General features: G+C 44.2%; 2 protein-coding genes across 2 annotated transcripts in view; both read right to left on the reverse strand.

Moving 5' to 3' along the window:
• LOC119161290 (glyoxalase domain-containing protein 4) overlaps positions 1-1,433 on the reverse strand; it is a 40,305-nt gene extending 38,872 nt beyond the window's left edge. Inside the window, exon 1 of the mRNA XM_037413685.2 lies at positions 893-1,433. Coding sequence (XP_037269582.1) covers positions 893-1,257 — 365 coding nt within the window. The 5' untranslated portion in view covers positions 1,258-1,433. The remainder of the gene's footprint in view (positions 1-892) is intronic.
• A 12,755-nt stretch (positions 1,434-14,188) lies between these two features.
• LOC119162093 (uncharacterized) lies at positions 14,189-19,526 on the reverse strand. Its single transcript, XM_075879579.1, has 3 exons — positions 18,748-19,526; positions 16,816-17,371; positions 14,189-16,493 (listed from the first exon to the last, which is right to left on the reverse strand). The coding sequence occupies exons 1-3, from the start codon at positions 18,843-18,845 to the stop codon at positions 14,436-14,438; spliced, it is 2,712 nt and encodes a 903-aa protein (XP_075735694.1). The 5' UTR covers positions 18,846-19,526; the 3' UTR covers positions 14,189-14,435.
• Between the last annotated feature and the right edge of the window lie 1,279 nt (positions 19,527-20,805).

Below are 20,805 nucleotides of genomic sequence, written 5' to 3' on the forward strand. Positions count from 1 at the left end.
CAACTGGCTGACCAATGGCGCACCAATCAGCTTCAATTGGATGACCTGTTGGCACCAGTTGGCTTGAACTGGATCACCACATGTTTTCAACTGGTTAACCATTTGGGCACCAGTCAGCTTCTATTGGATGACCTGTTGGGTGCCAGTTCACTCTAACTGGGGGACCATACGTTTTCAACTGGTTAACCAGTTGGACACCAATTCACGTGAGCTGGTTAACCGGTTGGCTTTAACTGGATCATTATGTGTTTGACTGGCTGACCAATGGCGCACCAATCAGCTTCAATTGGATGACCTGTTGGCACCAGTTGGCATGAACTGGATCACCACATGTTTTCAACTGGTTAACCATTTGAACACCAATTGTCATTGACTGGTTGACCAATTGCACTCCAGTATCTTTAATTGGATGACCATATGTGTTCAACTGGCTAAACAGTTGAGCACCAGTTGGCTTTAACTGGATCACCATACGTGTTCAACTGGTTAACCAATTGGGCGCCAATCAGCTTCTATTGGATAACCAGTTGGCTTTAACTGGATAACCATTTGGACGCCAATTTACATTGACTGGTTGAATAGGTGGACACCAGTTATCTAGAATTGGTTGACCAATTGGACACCAGTTAGCTTTAACTGGTTGCAGTGAAAAGAAAGCTGGGCACCAATTAAGATTCGGTTACGTCCAGTTAAATATAATTGGAAAACCAATTGGCCACCGGCACTGTCCAAATGGTTCACCAATTGGACGTAAACTGGTCTACCAATTGGATATAATTGGTACGCTCCCAACTGGTGGCGAAATTCCAATTGGTCGAGAACCAATTCGTAGCAATTGGTATTTGTCCAATTGGACCCATTGATTTTTTTTGACTGGGTGGCAAACTCTGACCTGTATCCACCGGGTGCGATGAGAGCATCGTTGCCTTCGAACTTCTCGACAGGCCAGGCGTGGCGTCGAGCATTCTCAAGCACATTGTCTGAGCGTATGACAACAGCCACGAAGTCATTTCCCTTGGCATAGCTGCCAATGCCGTAGTTGTACGTGAGTTCCATAACAAAGTGGCTAACTTCGGGTCCATAGCCGATCATGGTTTTACTCCAGTTCAGGTCATACGGGCCGTTACAAGCAGCACGACAGCCGTCTTCGAACTCTTCATGCCGCAACACTTGCATGCCCAGAATGTCTTTGAAAAACCTGATCGTCTCTTTGCGATCGCCTATCTTGAAGACGAAGTGAAGTGCACGCCGCACCATAGTTGCAGGAAAGGTCGAATGAAAGCAAGAAATTGAAGGTGTGACCTTTGTCCTACAGTCGCCACCGCCAATATCGAGTAAACGGCTGCGAACGGACCAAATAGAACAATGCCCAGTAGTTCCCGCACGACGCGACAAACACGCACGAGCCGACTGACCAGCCTTGCTGTGCAACCGCGCCCCCTTTCAAGATAACAACAAAGTCAGAAGCCACGCCAAGTTACCTATTTAGCCAAGGCCAGTAGAAATCTGGGCCAAGGGCGAATGAAACAGGGCAGCCTTAATAACAATCTCCTCACGTCCCCCTCCTCACCGCTAGAAGAGAGAAAGATAAGAAACAATTAAATGAATTTCTCTCTATGCCGCCGCAGTGACCACAACGAGGTCCACGCTAGTTTTCGTTACTGACGCGCGAATTTTCGAAATTTCGGTTGACTGTTCGGACGCACTTGAAAGAAAATTATATTGCCCTTAGATGGCCCAGAAATTTGTTGTTTTAGGTAAAGTTGTTCCATTCTACTGACATCGCCGCATATTGCCACGAGGAGCGGCACGAGCGGCGGTGCGAGGAGGTGGGGGAGCTGGAACCCCTAAAATTTCTGCCTGCTCCCCACCCCTTCCCCTTCAAGAGCAAGCGTACAAAAGGGAACGCGCGAGTTTTAGCCGCCTTCTCGAACCTCTCAACAAACTCGCTTGTCGTGAGTGCCCCCTCACTGCACCTTGAAATGGATCACCTTTTCGTTTGACCCTCTTTCAGTGTGCCCTTACCGATTATGCAGCCTGGTATAGTGAGGTTTCATTTTGTGAGATTCTATTATACTGTTTTTCTCTCATAGTTTAATTACCCATAGTTTACACCAATATAAGACAAAATCAGCAGTCAGCAAAAGCCGGTCAGACATGGTGGTGAGAATGTCATCAGTGCAGTGAGCCTGGTTAGTTATAGATATTCTTAATAGCAAAGCAAATAGTAGAAAAAAGCACTACTATTTTAAGCAATATGCTATAACACTTCCATAATATAAAAAAAATGCCATGCCCGTGAAGCACACTCACAGCAAAAGCTGAAGGAGCAGCCTTTCTAGAGTGCCCAGTAAACTCTCTTGAGCGCGACTATTCCAAGTACAGTTGCAAGAAACCCATAATGCCACAAATCACCACAGTTTTGTGGATAGAGTCGGGAAATACCCACTATGACATCATTTATCATTCTGCTGAGAAGCAATGTGGCCACTATGCATCTCTAAGACATTATATGCACTTTTGTGGTGCTGTGACTCATGACAAAGAATTATGGCTTAGCCCTTTGTAATGGTTAGGTGATCTGAAACCACCTATGCATTCGTTATGTAATTTGGATTGTGTGACACCTTTCTACCACGCTACATTATATCTGTTAATGCAATTCTCTGCCTGACATGATGCCTGTACTATTATTTTTTTTTTTTTTTGCTAAGATGCTTTAAGCACTAGCCTGGCTGTGAGACAGAATACTTGACTGCCATGCAGAGGGCCCAACTTTAAATACCACTCAATCCTTGATTTTTTTTCTCATTGTGCCTGAAAGCAATTACAGACAATGGCAGGGGCAAGTACACTACCAAAATTGGCTGTTATTGTGATTTCATGACAGCTCTCGCTGTAAAGAAGCATCGCTTGGGTATGATCACGAGTCTCCATATGAGAAAACTCATCAGTCCCGTACATGGTAGTCACAAAAATTTAGAGCTTTTGTTGTAAATTTGTTAGTGTTGAGCTTGAGCACAACATTTCATAGTATGAGTACAAGTATCTGCAATTTCATTTTATCATAGTGACTGAGCTGAAGACATGTGCACTTCCTGTGCACATACATCCTGTTTACAACCTTTTCCATGAAAGCCACAAGTAGTAGGGGCAGCAACTCATACAAAGGTGCAAGTTATACCCCAGAATTAGGGTGCATATCGTAAGCTGGAAATTTAGGTGCATTTTTCAAAATGTCTTTGTCTAGACTTACTTGAAATGATATATCCAAGAAAGCGTTGCTTAGCATGGCTTTCAAGAACGTTGCTCCAATAGCAGTAACAGCAATTTGGGAATTTAGTTGTAATTTCTTTTTAGTGTAATGCTAAAATCTTTTTGCCTAATCCTGCAAACCAAAGGTAATGCAACATAATTAGGCATTTAGGTACCTAAGCGAAAATCTGTTAGGTCCTTCTCAAATTTTCACTAAATATGTCAGCTTCTTGTCCAAAATGGTATAGAGAAGCATGAGCATTGACTGCAGAGACAAAGCCACCTCAGTATGAAAGCTTCTGGCATGCATTCATGAATGCACTGCTCTCGTTAACACCTATGCCACCGCTGCACAAGTGAAATGAAAAATAATAAAGAAGCTTTTCTTTTAATCTCTCTAGCATATGAAACCAGAAGTTGATTAAATGATTCGCTCGAACAAAGTTTCCAAGCTTCCTGCATTTATTTCAGTACAATACAAAAAATCTGAGAAGAGAAATTGTCTATTTTGTTAACCACATTACGGAATGTTGACTGTACACCAGAAAACACTGGCATTCTGCCCTGATGGGAATATGAATACCATAGAAACATAGCTATTAAAGTGGCTGACAATGGCATTGTGGCATGGTACAGTAGTGCATATAATAAATTACACCATGAATTCATAAAAGGAAGGTTTTTGCTGTGAGCGCAACTTTACATTGAAGTGTTGCTGTAATTTTGTCAAAAGGTCGAATCTTTCAAGCAAAAACAGTAGTGTGGGACAATTGACAAAGACTTTAAGGCCTGCACCAAGTCTCCAAAATAGATTCCAGAGGAGACTTACCATGACAACTTACATACAAGAAAGTCTTGCTAGAAGCACTGCTTTGACAAAGGAGGAGCCCATTGTAAAACCTTTCAGTATGGTTTGTACCTATCTAACCGGTGCACATTGTATTACTAATTTTTTTTTCTGTCGACTGAATAAAATTCGTTTTTGGGCATACCTTGTACATCATGTTTGAAGTAATTCAGCAGTCATAGCCCAGGAATATCAAGGAACTTTTTTTTACACAACCGTTTGATTCATTCACGGGGCTTAACATCCACATCCCAAAGCAATACTGCGGCATTGGGAAATGCCACAGTGAGGTTCCTGGGATAACTGTACAATAAAACAAGTGTTACTGCATTTCACTGTCCCCGAAATGGCACAGCAGGGGATAGAACATAAGACCATGTGCAGTGCAACATAATGCCACATCCACTGAGACATTATGTCAGGTTTTGCACTACAAAAACTGTAACACTCTAAAGAAAGAAAGCCACCATTGCAGTGGCCCTAGAGCAAAAACCAATATGAAAGCATAACCTTCATTTGATTAGCTGATAGTAATTTGTACTGCCCTCAAGTAATAAAACTGAGGCTTTATATGGTAATTTCATTGTCTAAACTTATTTAGCAATTCAGTTTAGTGTACCTTCAAGTTGATGTTGGCAATATGAAGTCCAAGCAGTGACAGAATAAAATTACAAGGCAGATTATCAACCTTCCCTTCCCCCTCGCTAATCTTCCCAGCAGACACTAGATAAATATTTAGTTTGCACAGAGACGGCATAACTACATAATTCTGTACAACACTTCATGAATACATTCACTGGTTCTGCCACTAACTTATATTTTATGGGCTTTCTCTACTAGGTGAAATTGACATGTTCCTGATATCGATATTTCTATACTAGTTGCCCCTTTTCATCTTTTTCGAAAGGAGGACATGGTTAAGTGTCCCGTCATGCAGACTTGGCATGCAGTCTTTACTCACCGTTTGCATAGTTATAGATAGATAGATAGATAGATAGATAGATAGATAGATAGATAGATAGATAGATAGATAGATAGATAGATAGATAGATAGATAGATAGATAGATAGATAGATAGATAGATAGATAGATAGATAGATAGATAGATAGATAGATAGATAGATAGACAGACAGATAGACAGACAGACAGACAGACAGACAGACAGACAGACAGACAGACAGACAGATAGACAGATAGACAGATAGACAGATAGATAGATAGATAGATAGATAGATAGATAGATAGATAGATAGATAGATAGATAGATAGATAGATAGATAGATAGATAGATAGATAGATAGATAGATCGGTGGGTGGGTGGGTAGGTAGGGTCAAACTCGGGGAAGTTCCCTAAGAAATCCTTCGCATTTATAATACGAGCTTTGTTGTCTGCAAACTGGAGAGATCTAGTGTGGCATCTACAATGTTGTTTGTAGCAGTGTGCATGACTACGTCAATGTGCCTTGCAGTGTGCTGCTTGGCGATGGACACACTTGGCTCGTCTGGAGTCCCATGAAACTTCTATCAGCCAGTCCTGAAGCACTGGCTGGTGTAAGCATACCTTCTTGAATATTATTTTATTCCAGAGCCATTTCGCAAGGTCAAATTCCCTCAAGTACGCCTGTAAAAATGTAGACGAGTGAAAAAGCTGCAAATGTTAAAACTGATGGAGTTATAGTTCAGAGAAGGCATGTCGATATGTAGGAAGAATATGGACACACTACTTGTAGGTGATTATGACAAATTAATCACTGAGAATTGCAAATGGGGAAAGGTTATAAGTAGTACGCTAATGATACTAAAAGCGTAGCATATTGTAAAAAGCTCAAAGGGGCACTAAATGAAACAACAACTTGGTTTAGATTGATAAACTATATATTCAGAGAACGCTGTTCATTGTTAGCGAAGAAAATCAAGGTTGAAGTTTTATTTTTGAATTTTGTGCCAAAACCTTTGTGCCCGACATCACTAATTTCAAATTTTATTTTTCGTAATTTTGTGACGTGGGCTTGATGAAATGTTCTGAAACTTGGTATGTTAGGTTTATGGCATCCACAGATGACAGTGTGCTTAATTTTTACCGATTAGAAACTACGCAGGACTCAGTAGATGCCGCCTAATCTATGACGTCACTGTGTTTGAAGCGGGAACTTCAAAGTGCCGTCTCCACTTTTATTCGCGCGTTTTCTCGCTAACGTTGATTCGCGGTAAACGTGGTATTTATGGGACAGTGAAACTGTACTTTACTAATACGCAAAAAATCATTTTTTTCTCTTCAGTGTCTCTTTAAGCTTTTATACAGCCAGAGAATATACCATGATTATGCAAAAGCTGCAGTCTAATGGCAAGCCTTTATGTACATCATCATTACATGGTACATTTATTTTGCAGTAAGTGCATTATTTTCACTTTTGATAAAGAAAAGTTATTTGATTTCAGCATGCTGTTTAACTACGAGAGATATAAATTGCATAGGCTTGTGCGAAGTGATTTTGGTCAAATAATTTTTAATCGAATTCAAATAGCATATATGACACACAATTCCACAATTCTATTCGACGCACAGCTCTCATTTCCCCACCTTCGTATGTTTCATCCCACACTGACCACCCTCACAAAGTAGGCATTATGACGTGCCTCACTAATACTTGTTTTCAGTCATTCATTCCTCGTACATCGAACCAATAGAACCACCTTCCCGAACCAACTGGCATTCAAGATAATGAACGCTTCTGCACTGCATTATTAACAATGTAACAGATGTTAAATGTATATGTTTAGTTATTGTTGCTACTGTACTTTATTTCTTTGTTGTATTGCTCCCCCTACATGAACCCCCACTCCCCTCTGTAATGCCCTTGGCCTTGAGGGTAAAATAACTAAATATAAAGAAAAGTGGGCATATTTATTATAACCTAACTAACCTGCACAATATTTTTTTAATTGAAGTAAGGCCTCTATACAAACTCTTTTTTCATTCAAAGAAAATCAAAACAACCTTGAATAAAGGCATGATTTGACTTTCGGTAGGATGAAAGTGAAGACCTGTAAAATACATAACATTTCACAATTTATTATACTTAGAACATTAAGCCGTCATAACAAGCTTTTATGCTTAAAATTTATGAATCAATTTGAGGGCAATATGTTTATTTAAAGGGGCCCTGCAACCCTTTTTTAAGTAGCAATTGTGTGAATTTACTAGAGAAGCTTATTGGCTCACAAATTCACCGCCGCAAACATTTTTAGAATCTGTCAGGTACGAGTGGAGTTGCAAAGATTTTTCACACCCTGCGATTGCATTCTCTGTTCTCGTCCCGATGAAATCACGGGAAGCTAAGCAGGGAGGGATGGCATGGGCAAAGAAAATAAGTCATGTGCGCTCTGTGACCTTGACCACTTTTTCTTTTTTCCTTTCAGATACGCAGCTTTTCAGTGCGATCGCGCACTGAAAAGCTGCGTATCTGCGTAAACAAGTGGCGGCCTTCCGGGGGGGGGGGGGCAGTAACGAACGCGCCCGCCATGCTCGAATCAGTAAATGGCTAACAAAATGGCTACGATGAGTGATTTTTGATCTTGTGGCATCATTTGCAGAGAGAAGAAAGCAATTTTTAGCTTATTGAGAGTTCATTTTGAGTTTCAGGCCGCATGCTGCGCTATAATATTTGGCTCGCGCATTCTCAGTAGCCTCGACCACCAATCGGCAGCGTTTTCTGACCATGCTAAAAAAAATTAAAGACCATCTCCCCGAAGGAGACCATGATGGGATGCGAAGCAGCGCGTTTCGCATGCCATTGACCCGGCTGAAACAGGCATCGACGCGGGTGCTAGAAGAACGGTTTGAAGCGAAGCTTCATGTAGTCTTTACTCGAGTAAACGTTACTTTGAAACACAAAGACACGGGAGGCAGGTTGGGTTTCGTGTAAGTTTTATCACATATAAACTAGCCGAAAGAGTGCTTCCACTTGACGTGCAGTCGAGGGTTGCAGGCAGTAGAGGGGGTGAAGCGAGAGAGAAGTGTGTTACGAGAGGGCGGAGGAGCAACACCACCTAGGTATGTTATGAGGAGCCGGCAGCTGCTGCGGGCGAGGGAGAGTTACGTCAATGTGCAGCTGCCACTTGACCTACTTGGCATCGTTACAATAACTGCAGCGGAGGGAACGCAGTGTGATGCGTTGGCACGGAGACACGGACGGACAGTGTTACACAGCTAGTCCAAGAGCTGCTTCGCATCTAAAAAAATTGCAGGACCCATTTGTATTTGAAGTGAGGCTTCACGGCAAAGCGGATTCCCATTGAATAGTTGCTTTCACGATTTAGCACCCCTACATTGCAGTGAAACTACATTTACAGGCAGTTAGATGCGGAATAATATACACCTATTCATTCATTGCGAATACTTTGAAACTTTCAATAATTTAAATTCGAATCAAAACGAATTTGAATACTCTACTATTTGTTAGAATATTTGAGGTATTTATTCCAATATATGCACAAGCCTAAAATTCTAGGGTCACTGACCACGGGGCCATATAGAGAAGACTCTTTCCCCAAGTATTTATTTTGATCAAACACTTGATCGACACAGCCGGAATGCGAAAAATAAGTGCTAGCAAGTTTTTTTCAGCGCGCCAATGCAGAAAGAAAAAGACAGAGTAGGCAGAAAGAGCAAAAAGTTGCACTTGTTTACATATTTCTCACTGTTTTTTTTTTACATGTGCAGTGTTTGGGGCAATTTTTGGAGGAGCAATATTTTCATCTTGCAGCACTTTGGAGCAGCGAAAATTTCCACCTTGGAGCACTTTGAAGCAGGTAATTTTGCATCCTGGAGTACACTGAAGATGCATGTTGCATTTACATTCAAGCACTCAAATAATTATAGAGCCTTTATGACAAGCTAGAAATATTTCAATTTATTGCAGATTTTTGCAGATATCATCTGTCATAAGTGCTCCATATTTCACCCAATAATGCAAAAATAAGAGTGTCATGCACTTCAGTGTCCCTAAATCACCCCATTCGTAATTTTTTTAAACTAGTAAATAAACAGAATACTGTATACTGAAAATTGTACTTTGTGAAATAACACTCTAAATACATCTATGCGGTTATTCGCAGAAGTGGTAGACAAAGGCAATGACATACATCACTGCCTCAATGCCAGTATCACACTGTCACTAATGCATTCCCCTAAGACGACTCAAAGGTGAAAGGCAGATTCTTTTTCTTCTCGATCAAGTACGCTGAGTGCAACATCAAATCACTTAGCTAGGCTCAGAAAGCTAGCTTTATACACTGCAGTGCTTGCAGACTATGGCTTCCACATGTGCTGGGTTGCCTGGAAAATGATGATCCGCTTTAAGCCGACCATCCGTGAAGAACTGCACGAGATAACAAACTTGACTTTCCTCTTACAGTAAAGCAGTATATGGCGAGGACTCTCCATTTGTATGTTGAAAGCCCCTGGTGCATCCTGGGAGCGTTACAAAAAAATTATGTGGATAGAGCATTAACAACCCGGCTGTTGACATTTCCTTATAAAATGGCCTCCACCACGTCATCTCTGTATCTTACACTAAACATATTCGCTGGTCGTCTAGCACACAGAGTGGAATGGCTCATCATTTTTAACAGTGAAGCTGTTTATGCTATTGGTAGCTTGTTCTCTATTGTACAAACATCTTCTGGTAGGTATGCTCCACAGGAATTAGGCAAGCGCCTCTACCACGTGCAGCAGGAGCAAATGTTGACAAAAACTCTGCTTGATCAATTAGAGCACATTAAACTTGTGAAAGATAAAGAAAAAAGGAGCAGAATAAAGAGAAACAGAGGAAAAAACAACAAGATATTATGACAGAAATATACAGAGAGAAAGATACAAGACACAAGAGATGAAAAAGCAGAAAGAAGAAAATAGAGAAATAGAAAAGCAGATATAGAAAAATAAAGAGGAAGTAATAGCAAGAGAGAGAGAGAAAAGGAGTGGAAGGAAAGTATAGAAAAAGTGAAAAAAAAAAAACAAATAAATAGAAAGAAATCAATATAAAAAAGAAAGATATAAGAAATAAAACAGAGCAAAAAAGAAAGAAAAACGGGCAACAATGAAGGCCGCCCAGCCTCATTCTTCTTTCAGGCTTGGCAACACTGGTGCAAAGCTTCCATAATTCTTTGCATTGCGATAGAATTATATGCTCTGGACAAATTTCTGGGGTGCGCTGCCACCATTTTTAGTAAAGTTAATATTGATAAAATCGCCCCATGCATTGTACTTTCTCCATTCAAGAAAAAAGCTCGCAGGTGAAAAAGAGAGGAGACAAGCCAGCCGCCTCCATTGCACGGAGAGCAAAAGCAATACCACCTCGCAATTGCAATTGCTAATCAAGCAAGGAGGAGACACCCTTCCCGTCTTTCGTAAGAAGCATGAGGAGAAGGGATGGGGGGTTGCATTGCTCAAAGGGAACAGTAACTGGAGCCCATGTTATCTCAACTGGCATTAGGAGATGGTCGTAAACTTGCTGCACTGATTTTGGACGAAACGAACAGGACGAAGAAGAGAGGACAGAAACACGGCACTAACTATATTGCTGTGCTCTCAATGCTCACTTTGTGTTTAGAGAACTAATAGCAAAAAAACCGCACAGGTCCTTGGAGCGACCTCATTTCCTTTAAAACCTGTGTTTTGTCGAGTTATGTGATATCTGAGGCAAGAGAGTTAGCTACTAGCTTTACTTCGTATAATATAATTTGTTGACATTGTCTTCACTGTGCCGGCCCTGCCGTGGTGGTCTAGTGGCTAAGGTACTCTGCTGCTGACCCGCAGGTCGCAGGATCGAATCCTGGCTGCGGCGGCTGCATTTTTGATGGAGGCAAAAATGCTGTGCACTTACATTTGGGTGCACGTTAAAAAAATCCCGGGTGGTCGAAATTGCCGGAGCCCTCCACTACGGCGTCTCTCATAATCATATGGTGGTTTTGGAACGTTAAACCTCACATATCAATCAGTCTTCACTGCACCGCCTTTAAGCAAAACATTTTTTAACCGTCCACTACTTACCCTGAAAAGCGGCAAGTGGTGCACGTGTAAAATAGCACAGCCGCTTCATAAAGGGTCTTATGACGCCAGGGCCACCAGCGATGGGCCCACATATGATGGCAGCGCATATCACAAAACAAAATGGCTACTGCTACAAACAGGAAGCATACCTTTAGTAATTCGTTGACTTTAGTAATTCGTTTAGTAATTCGTTGAAACATGCAAGACATTCGGATTAGGGCCTTAAAGAAGCTCTGCAACACTTTTTAAGCGTGGTCAAAAAACAGTGCCGATGGGTAGTAGAGACTCCTGAGAACATGCGAACCAAATATTATAGCGCATTACGTGGCCTGTAATTCACAATAAATTATCAGAGTCAGGTAAAAATTGCTTTCTCTTCTCTTGACAAATGACAGAAGACGCTCAAAAATCACTCGTACAAAGTCCATCTATCGACCATAGGCTGATTTGAACATGGTGCGCTCGATGGTTACACGAATCGGCGCGAGAATCTGCGACTTGTCCACACATGCGTGCATGATCACACTGAAAAAGCCGCATATTCCAAGAAAAAAAAAAGTGCTCAAGGTCATGAGGCTCACATGATGTATTTTTTTTGCCCATGTCATCCCCCCTGCTTAGCTTCCAGCGCTTTTATCAGGACGAGAGAAGAAAAATGCGATTGCAGTGTGCTACAAATATTTGTAACTCCGCTCGTACTGGACGGATTCTTAAAATTTTTGCGATGTTGGATTCATGATTTAACAACCTTTTTTTAGTGAATCCGTTTCATGCTTACTTGAAAAAGTGTTTCAGGGCCCCTTTAACCCTCATGAGCTCAAAATAGCAGGACATTTTAGGAGGTATCACAAACCTGAATGTGCTGGTGGAAGAACATTATGAAAAGGCTCTTCTGGATGAAGATTCATGGATAAAGTGTATTTAAGGTGGCGGTTCTACTGTCGCCATATTGCGAGTAGTTCTGGAAAAAATACCAGACGGCGCCACCAAGTCAGGACTAAAAAGCCAACATTTCGGAGGTGAACTGCCACACGCGTGCCGGCGCGCCACACTGCATGACGAGGGGGTGCAAATCGCGCTGACACGGTTCGAAGAAATGAGGCACTGAGCAGGGGCTTTTTTTTTTTCTCCCCTTCACCGACACCTCCATCTCTCTCCATGCTCACTAGCCCCTGACCCCTGCGGTCGCTGCTTTTCAAGAGATCCCTCATGTAGGCTGCGTAGCCTGCTTGGCCAGCTGCTCTACGTTCCATACAGTGCCGGAATGCGGGGTTGAATGAAAAACTCTATCGCGGAGGTCACAACAATGTATACAATGGAGATCAAAACTTGGACTATGAGTATTCATGCGAGGTTCAACGGAACAGTTCGTTCTACAAATAATTGGGGTTGCTGGAGCGTGATGCGGTTCGGTGGGACGGGAGAAGGCAAATTATATTTGACTATGTATACTTCCTTCCCAGTATGACCTAAGCTTCCAAATTTTCAAAAAAAAACCAAAAAACGGGTAGTTAGGCAAATCACGTGCTAAGAAGTGCGGCCGCTGTGACTCACGGTGCCCAACACGTGCCGACTGCATAATCATTAGTTTTCCCCACTATACGTAGCGTAATTTATTTCATTAGAATTGAAACTTCAGCAGGCTAGTATGAATTCATGTTTTGGTTGATGCAGCGTTTATTTATCACGTTGCCGTACGCAAACCATCGGACTAGTCGACAAACTATGTTTATGACGAAAATGAAGCAATTACCTCTTGTGTGTCATATGAGCGAGACTCGCACATGCGTGGCCTGAATGGTCCAGGTGCGTTATTCCCTTGTCCAAGAAATGACTTCTCTATTCGCGTACGCTATTTCAACATCTTTTTTTTTTCCTGTAAAGGTCGTGGCAATAACATGAAGAGTGATCGTTTCGCCCAAATCAGTTATTGACTGCAAGCTCGTATATTCGAGGCCGTTACCTCAAGCTCTATAAACATCTCATGATAAAAACTGGGGCGGATTCACACAAACCTCCCAGGAGTGCAACAAGGGAGGGGAAGACTTATGGTACAGTGCATCTCCCATGCATCTTTCTACACAGCCGCTGCTTGTATTACTTCTATGTCGTACCCATTTCGAGTTCGTAAAGCGCATGCAAGGCAAAAACATGAGTACACAAATACAATAGTTGCAAAGGAGTTGAAGAAAAGGTCTTGTCGCACTGGATAAGGCTTTTGGATGCATGATTGGTCAATTCAAATAACTGTGTCGGCTAACATATCTTCAAGCAACGAGTCTTAGTGTTGTGTATATGCTATGCAATGAAGGGCTGTCATGCAGTAAGCAAGATTGAGTCAATACACGTTGTTGTGACAATTTATTTAGTACGAAACGAGCGTCGGCAGCACTTGGTTACAGCCACGAAGACACCTGAACATCACACACACAAAAAAGCCCGCGGAACTACAACGCATACATTCAGAGAAATGTGAAATCGCACAAAGCAAAAGTACATATCATCACGATTTTCGGATGCGAACTTGTGACAGCAGAGAATGAAGGTGTATGTTTTATTATTATTTTCCGTTATCCTATATCACACACGAACTTTTTACAAAAGTTTATTGGCGCTTCTGTGGTCATGTCTCTCGGTCATTGCTGCTGCAGAACGCACGTGAATGGCTGATGACACACCCGACACAAAGAAGTGAATTGCTACCTCATAGCTTGTTCGAGAAAGAGTCTTTGCTATCGTCAAATCTGAGCCTGCATCTGCGATTAGATATATACAATGTCGTTCTCTTAATGTGCAGTTCTTTAGAGCGAAGCTCTTACGCACATACTGCTGCGTTGAGCGGCGGCGCCTGTTGGCGTCGTCGGCGTAACCAGTAGAGCGAACAAGGACGAAAGAGAGCGAACGCGGAGTCTGCTGATGTCACTCGCCACTGGCCTCTAACCTCGCCTTCTTCCTCCGTCACGCTCGCTGCCCCCCCCCCCCCCCGGTAGCAGCTCGCGCGCGTGCAGGGCTGGCACGTGCACTGCGGCTGGCTTCGCTTGTCGTAACGGGGCTCTCGACATTTCGCTTGGTTCGCGGCGCCTGCAATGCACAAAGTGGTATGCGTAACGCTCGAGCACTGGCAATTTGCGTGGAAATATGTAAATAGCTACAACTGCAGATGGCCGAAACTACAGACGCACTTGGCGTTGCCCCAACACGAAAGTGCGCTCAAAATCACCATTAGATAGCATCGTCACAATTGGTGAATTTCTTGACAGTGCACGCGCCCAGCAGTCCTACGACTCAAGGCTGTGGAAAATGTCCGAGTCGCCACTCTGCTTTGCCTCCTTGTTCTTCATCGAAGCTCGTTTAGACTGCTGGTGTGACTCAATTGCTTTCACATTCCACTGTGGTCTGCGTATGGGCATGCTGCGCGTAGTACGGGGATCTACAATTTCAGGTAACATGCAGTCTCTGTAAAATCTGATTAGTTGTGGAAGCATTCTGAATTTCCAAAAGTCATTATCTCTTTCGATCCGCTGTACGTGGATGCCCTTCGACGTGCAGACGACGAAGTGGCAGAAACTTCTTTTAGTGATATGCAGCTGGCCTTGCACTTGGTAGAAATAGTTATGAGAGCAGCTCAATTTGGGTGGTTCGTGTACTTGGATCCTTTGATTGTACTTTTTAGCTGCCTCGGATGGCTCCATGTCCTTCGAAGTGAATGGGCACTTCACCTCCACGATACCGTCGCTCGCAATTAATCCGTCTGGCGACGCCGCCAAGAATCCGTACTCTGAGTAAACAAGTAATCCGCAAGGTTGCACAGCAGTTTCCATTTCTTGCTCGTATAACCGGAGTGCAACACGCTCCTGTTGTCTTCCATGCTCAAGAGCGGCACTGGTGAAATTTTTTTCATAGAGCAGGGTCTTCACGAGCGTGTCACACGGTGTCCACTCCCTCCTTCGGCATACTGCATAGAAATTCGACGCCGTTAGGCGCATGTTTCTTTCAAAATGCCATGTAGGATTATCAGCCTGTCCTCGAGTAGCCTTCTCAATTTCCATCTGCTGTTTCTCATTCACCTGCAGGCTTGCTAAAACAGCCCGTTCTTTCTCGGCATATTGCTCTGGTGGCATGTCTGGCTGCTGGCAATTCGGACCATAATGAATCATTGAGTCGTTCACCGTAGACTCCTTGCGCTTATGCTGCTGGTGGCCATTTTCTTCAAACAGTTTTCTTCTGAGAGACTCTTTGTTTGCTTTCTGAGCCGTCTTCTTGCTTGCGTAGCGCTTCAAGACGGCTGCGGGGCTCTTGCAGGTTACAGCCTTGGATGTGGTGCAGTGCCACTGTGGCCCCAGCTGAAAGCTGAGCCCAGCTCCATAACAGCGGTGTTCATAAGAGCCCTTTTGACATCTGTTGATCTGTTTACCACCAGATAGTTTGGCTACCAGTGCCATGACTGCCTCGGCAAGATTACTTGTATCATCTGTCACAAGACGGTCAGCTTTTTCGGCAATTATATTGGCAGCGGTAACTATTTTCATTTGTAGCACCTTAGGCATGCCATCATAAATGTTGTCACCTTTGGTGCCATCACAGAAGTAGTCTTTGCAACTGTCGTGGCAACCAAAAACATGTTTTGGGCCATTTATTAGGTCACCCGCAAGCTGGCGCGTAAGGTCGGCTTTCTGGGCACGCTGCTTTTGTGCAGTACCCTGTACATCTCTAAGAATGTTTGCGTAGTGCTTTATGGCCTTCCGTGCACCATTCTTTAACCGCTTAATCCTAGGGCCACTTAGGAAAGCTGAACTGCCCTTTGTTTCTTTGGCTATGCCATAGAGCCGAGTGGTGTAACATTTCACAACATGGTTTGCACATTCCCTCTTTTTTACAAAGCGCCCGTACTCCACTTTCGTGAGTATCTGATGTAAAACGGACGAATCCCCGTCTCCTATGAATGTCCGGTATTCCACACCATGAATTTCCACGCTTCTCTGGAAGCCTTCAACGATAATATCCGACTCCATTGCCCCTGAGCTTTGGTTCCAATTCTTGTAGTACACATGGTCTTTCTTGCCCTTTCCCGTCCTAGAATAGTGCTCACAGGTACTGCACAGCTTGTTTCGTACTCCTAGGTAGAGGAGCTTCTTCGTGCGTTCTCCTATAATCACAGCGACACCAGAGTTGGCGGAATACCGGTGTCCATGACTGCGGTGTGACCACCCACCATCGACAATCACTGTAATATAGGGGGTTATGCCATCCTCACAGAAAGCCCCAGCTTCTTCCGCGAGTTTTTTTTCTTCTTTTCCGGCTTTTATCATTTGGTCAAAAAGGACGGTTTTCCAGCACTGCAACAAAACAAAAATTATAGCAGATTACAACGTCGAAATTGTTTTCACAATAGCGATGCCGCACTTTGTAATTGCGTCAATGTGGGAGTGAGCTCCTAGACAGGACGATTACTGGCTCACTTGTAATCCTGACATCTCACGATCAATCGTTTCATTGTATACGACGAAATGTTGCAGAGAAATTCTCATCGTGCCGTACTCCCGTTCAAAACGCTTGCCATGCACGTGCCACTGTCACTTCACGTGAATTTTACTAAAAATAAAGCAGATCCTTCATCGTCTTCAGAAAGAGAAAATAAATATTTATCAGCTTATTTACCTTTCCCAGGGACTCCTCCCGGCGTAGAAAAGCCCCTTTGCTCATAGCAGGAATTTCCATGACTGCCATTGCTTCCTCGAACTGTGAGTGGCCCGATCCGATACTCATGAATGCCCAAACAGCAGCATCATTGACTCCTACGTTTGCTTTGTCAGTGAGGGACGTTGGTTCTGTGACGGGGTCAGTCGTCAACTTTCTGATTTCCTGACATTCACTGCAGGTAAAAGTGAACTCCGACCAGAGCCCCACTCTCCGTTCTTTCACGAGTGCAAAACGTCCAGTCAGCTTAGGACAGCTGTGGTCGTCGAGACTACGAACAGCGTTCACGAAATGGGCCAGCGACACAACTCGTCTTCCGGTGATGATCGGCTCCTCTGGCTGAGTTGTGACGCTTGTCTCCAGACTCAGGCCCGGCAGCGACTCCTCGACGATGCCGAAATTGTCCCAGTATTCAGACGTTGCGTCATCCTCTCTGGCAAAACCACTGTCGTCCAAGCATGGCGTACAGGCGGCGCTTTGGCGTTGCTCTCTGTTGCTCTCCGGCGAATTCGCCTTCCTGAAAATTTTACAGGAAAGTACATCATGTGGTTAGTGAGCTAGCACCAGATGCACAGGGATCGTAGCAACTACACTTCCAAAGCTGGCATGAATAATAAGCTGGTGTGGTGAGGGACCGATGCAAAACTCAAAATAAAAGGGCGAGTCCTTTTCTCAGTTGGGATAATTACTGAAAAGAATTTCTTCCGACAGTCGTCTACTATGGGTTGCTTGAATGTCGATAAAAGGCAAGATAGATGATACAGGTGTTTGGGCTGCCTTCCTTGAACCTAATCAATCAATCAATCAATATATCAATATATAAATTAAATAGTTTTGTTTCCAAAAAAGCATATTTACGGTAGAAAAGGGTGGCCGGGATAAAATATGAACCATTACGGATTGACAAGTGCGTCATAGCGTTTTGAGAGGATGGTTGGGCGGATAGGGCATGTGACACGCTGTGTGCGCGCGTGTCCATGCGCTGTGGGATAAGCGCTCGTGTGTACAGAATCATTTGATTGGGTGCATCTCGCATCTTCTTTTTTACTTTGAGCACAGTCTAGCTTTTATAGAACACTTTCTCAGTTACAGTGCTCAGCTCTCAAGCACGCCGCGTGCTTGCGAAAAAAGCAGCATCAGACAAAAATGCCGTGCTTTGCCACCACTGCTCAATGTCCCGCCCGCAAATATGCTGTTCGATCGGACAAGTGCAGGTCAGAAAGATAGACGGAGCACAAGGTCACGACAAATAAAAGGCGCCCAAGCAGATAAACACGCAAGCAGGAGCGTTGTGACGTACACACAGCGTGCTGTAGGTCCTGATTCGCCCAGACCTCTCGTCACAGCGCTAAGAAGCACCTACCCTTAGCCTTTTCATACACGGCAGCGACATTTCAGATACACAAAGAAACAAGGTTTTTTATAGACACCACACGTCCGCAGATCTTAGCACTTTCTTCTCACGGGCGCGCATTATCTAGGAGTGACTGCGTGTCCAGCGTCCTGTACACGCACCTATAGGCGCTGCAGCGACAAAGTACGGGATATAGCATTGGACAGTTTTGTTCACCTGAAGCCGTAAAACAGAAGTTCTAACGAATTTGTCTTTCTACATATATAGCCGCCAAAACTAACATGCCAACATAAAATAGAGTAAAGTATAGCAGTGTAGCTGGCAACGTAAAGCTGATCATAGAAAGAATGTCGCCCACAACGTGACAATTTGCCTTCTGCTTCCTTCCTTCCTTTACGGAGCCCACATTGCGTCTGGGGTACAAAACGAGCTCGCCACCGTATCAAGAATAGGCTTCTATAATGTTTTTTTTTCTTTTTGCTGCTGTAGCTGCGCGCTTCTATTATCAAAAGAAACCACAGTAATCGAAATGGTCTTACCTTGAATGGTGTGAAAATGCAGCTGCTGCCCGTGCTCGACATGCCGCGATGGCGGCTCTCTTCCTCTTCCGTGAAGCTCTATCCTTATGATTTGTCATGACTCATGTGAAGCCCGGCAAGGCACTTGTGCTGCAGGTACTCCCACACGCACTCGCAGCGCACGCTAAGCAAACTCTAAAGAAGCCCTCTACGCGAGCAGTGGACACCAGAGGATGCGGCAGAAATGCGTTCTATCTCTAGTGTCTCACGCTACTACAGCCCTGTCGCCTTCCGTGCTGAGCACGCATTTTTGTGTCCGTCCTTATCCTCACTCAGTCCGCCTCCCCCCTCGTCATGCTGCCTCGCACCTTCAGGCTAGCATAGTGGCTGTTATTCCACATCTCCTGCCCTCGTGCGAGGCCATCTAGACTATTCAGGTGTTAGTGGTGTCGCCTTGGGCACCCCTTCTTGGTACCTGGTAAAACGCGTTCCTCGCTCACTATTGACGGGGGACTAGCTGGAGGGGAAAGGCGCGTCGCGTTCGCACAATGTTCACTGATAGGCGCGTGGCTAATTTACTTATACGTACGTGGCCTTGGAAGTCTTCCTAGTTAGGAAGCACATGGTGGCAGCCACCGGCTGTGTGTGAGAGAGGGTCGGGAGAGGAGGCAGTTGTCGTTACTTAGGTAAAAGAGAAAAAGTTAGTGGACTTTAGTCCCGAGAAGCTCTTGCTTTCTGTTCTCGCAGATGTCTTGTAGTGTGCGAGAAGTGCACACAAGGCCAACACGACGAGGGGTCGGCGTTCCTTTGTCGTGAAAAGTACTCTGGGTCGACTTACCCCTCGAAATCCAGACCTGCCTGGCGCATTTGTGCGATACGTCTTTCTAGCGCATTACCCCCGTTCACATGGTCGTGATGCGCCAGTTGTCGTGCCGGCTTACGGCAAACTGTCGACGCCCGGCTATACGCAAACGTGCTTTCTTATCGAGGAAAGAGGAACTGGACCCCACTCCCAACAACCGTGGAGACGGCATGCCGGCCTCTTGTTGAATGAAGTTAGTCACCCCAGCTGGCAGCCAACTGACTGGCAGTTGCTTCGAGCTGTCAGGCTGTAATCAATTTTACACGAATGCCAGAGTAGCCCATCGATTTTGCAAGCGCGTTTCGGAAAGGTGATGCGACGCCGTTTGCAGGACCTCTCGTCTTCTGTACGCCGCAGCTACCATGTGGTGTCTGATTACAGCGAGCGAGTATCAGATTACAGCGACTTGTAGCTGGGCGAGTTGGTTTATGTAAAAGAACTAAAAAAAATAACTCGCACGACTAAGTGCCTCGAGCACGGGAAACAGAAATTCGCACAATTTTCTGCGTCATCAACCACTATATAAATAGGTACATATTAGCGCGAGCAAAATAACAATGACTTGAGAAAGGAGTGGCAGGAGGCATGAATATCTCAGCTCCCGACATTTCTGCTTCGTCCCACTTCTTTCTCGAACGTACGTTTTTTGTTTTCTTGAGCTAATATTAATAAATTCCTTATAGCGAAAGAGGGACGCACGAATTTCGCACAACGGGGGGCCACCATTCCCCTCATCGTGATTTACGGCCCGTGAATCGACCGGCACTCGCAAAACTGCCCATTTCCTACGCATTAGTGCAATGCGCCTTCCATTGCTTACATGAATGCGAAGCGCATGTTTCGCACTCATGTAAACGTGTTTTATGCACACCGATGTCACCACACTTTCTTATAAACTTATCCCTTTCAGAAACGTTTCTGTTCTTTTCGAGCTACTAGGCGTAAGTCCAAGATCGGCTATTTCTACTCGTCAGCCTTATGACTCACGCTAACGAGTCAAGGAGCTGCTATCTTGACGCATTGACAGTTCTCCGCACAGCAGACTTCCTAATGACGAATTGTCAGCAGGTGCCGCATGTCCTTGACATTTTTCTCTATTGTTTTTCTCCCCTGCCCCCTCCCCGTGTAGGGTATCATATAAGCCTTTCCTTTGCCTTTCTCTCTCTCTCTCTCCTTCAGGCGAAAGCGTCGGCAGGGTGCCTTGTCGCATGGTGTTG

Source organism: Rhipicephalus microplus, chromosome X, assembly GCF_043290135.1.
Source record: "Rhipicephalus microplus isolate Deutch F79 chromosome X, USDA_Rmic, whole genome shotgun sequence".
Taxonomy (NCBI): Eukaryota; Metazoa; Arthropoda; class Arachnida; order Ixodida; family Ixodidae; genus Rhipicephalus; species Rhipicephalus microplus.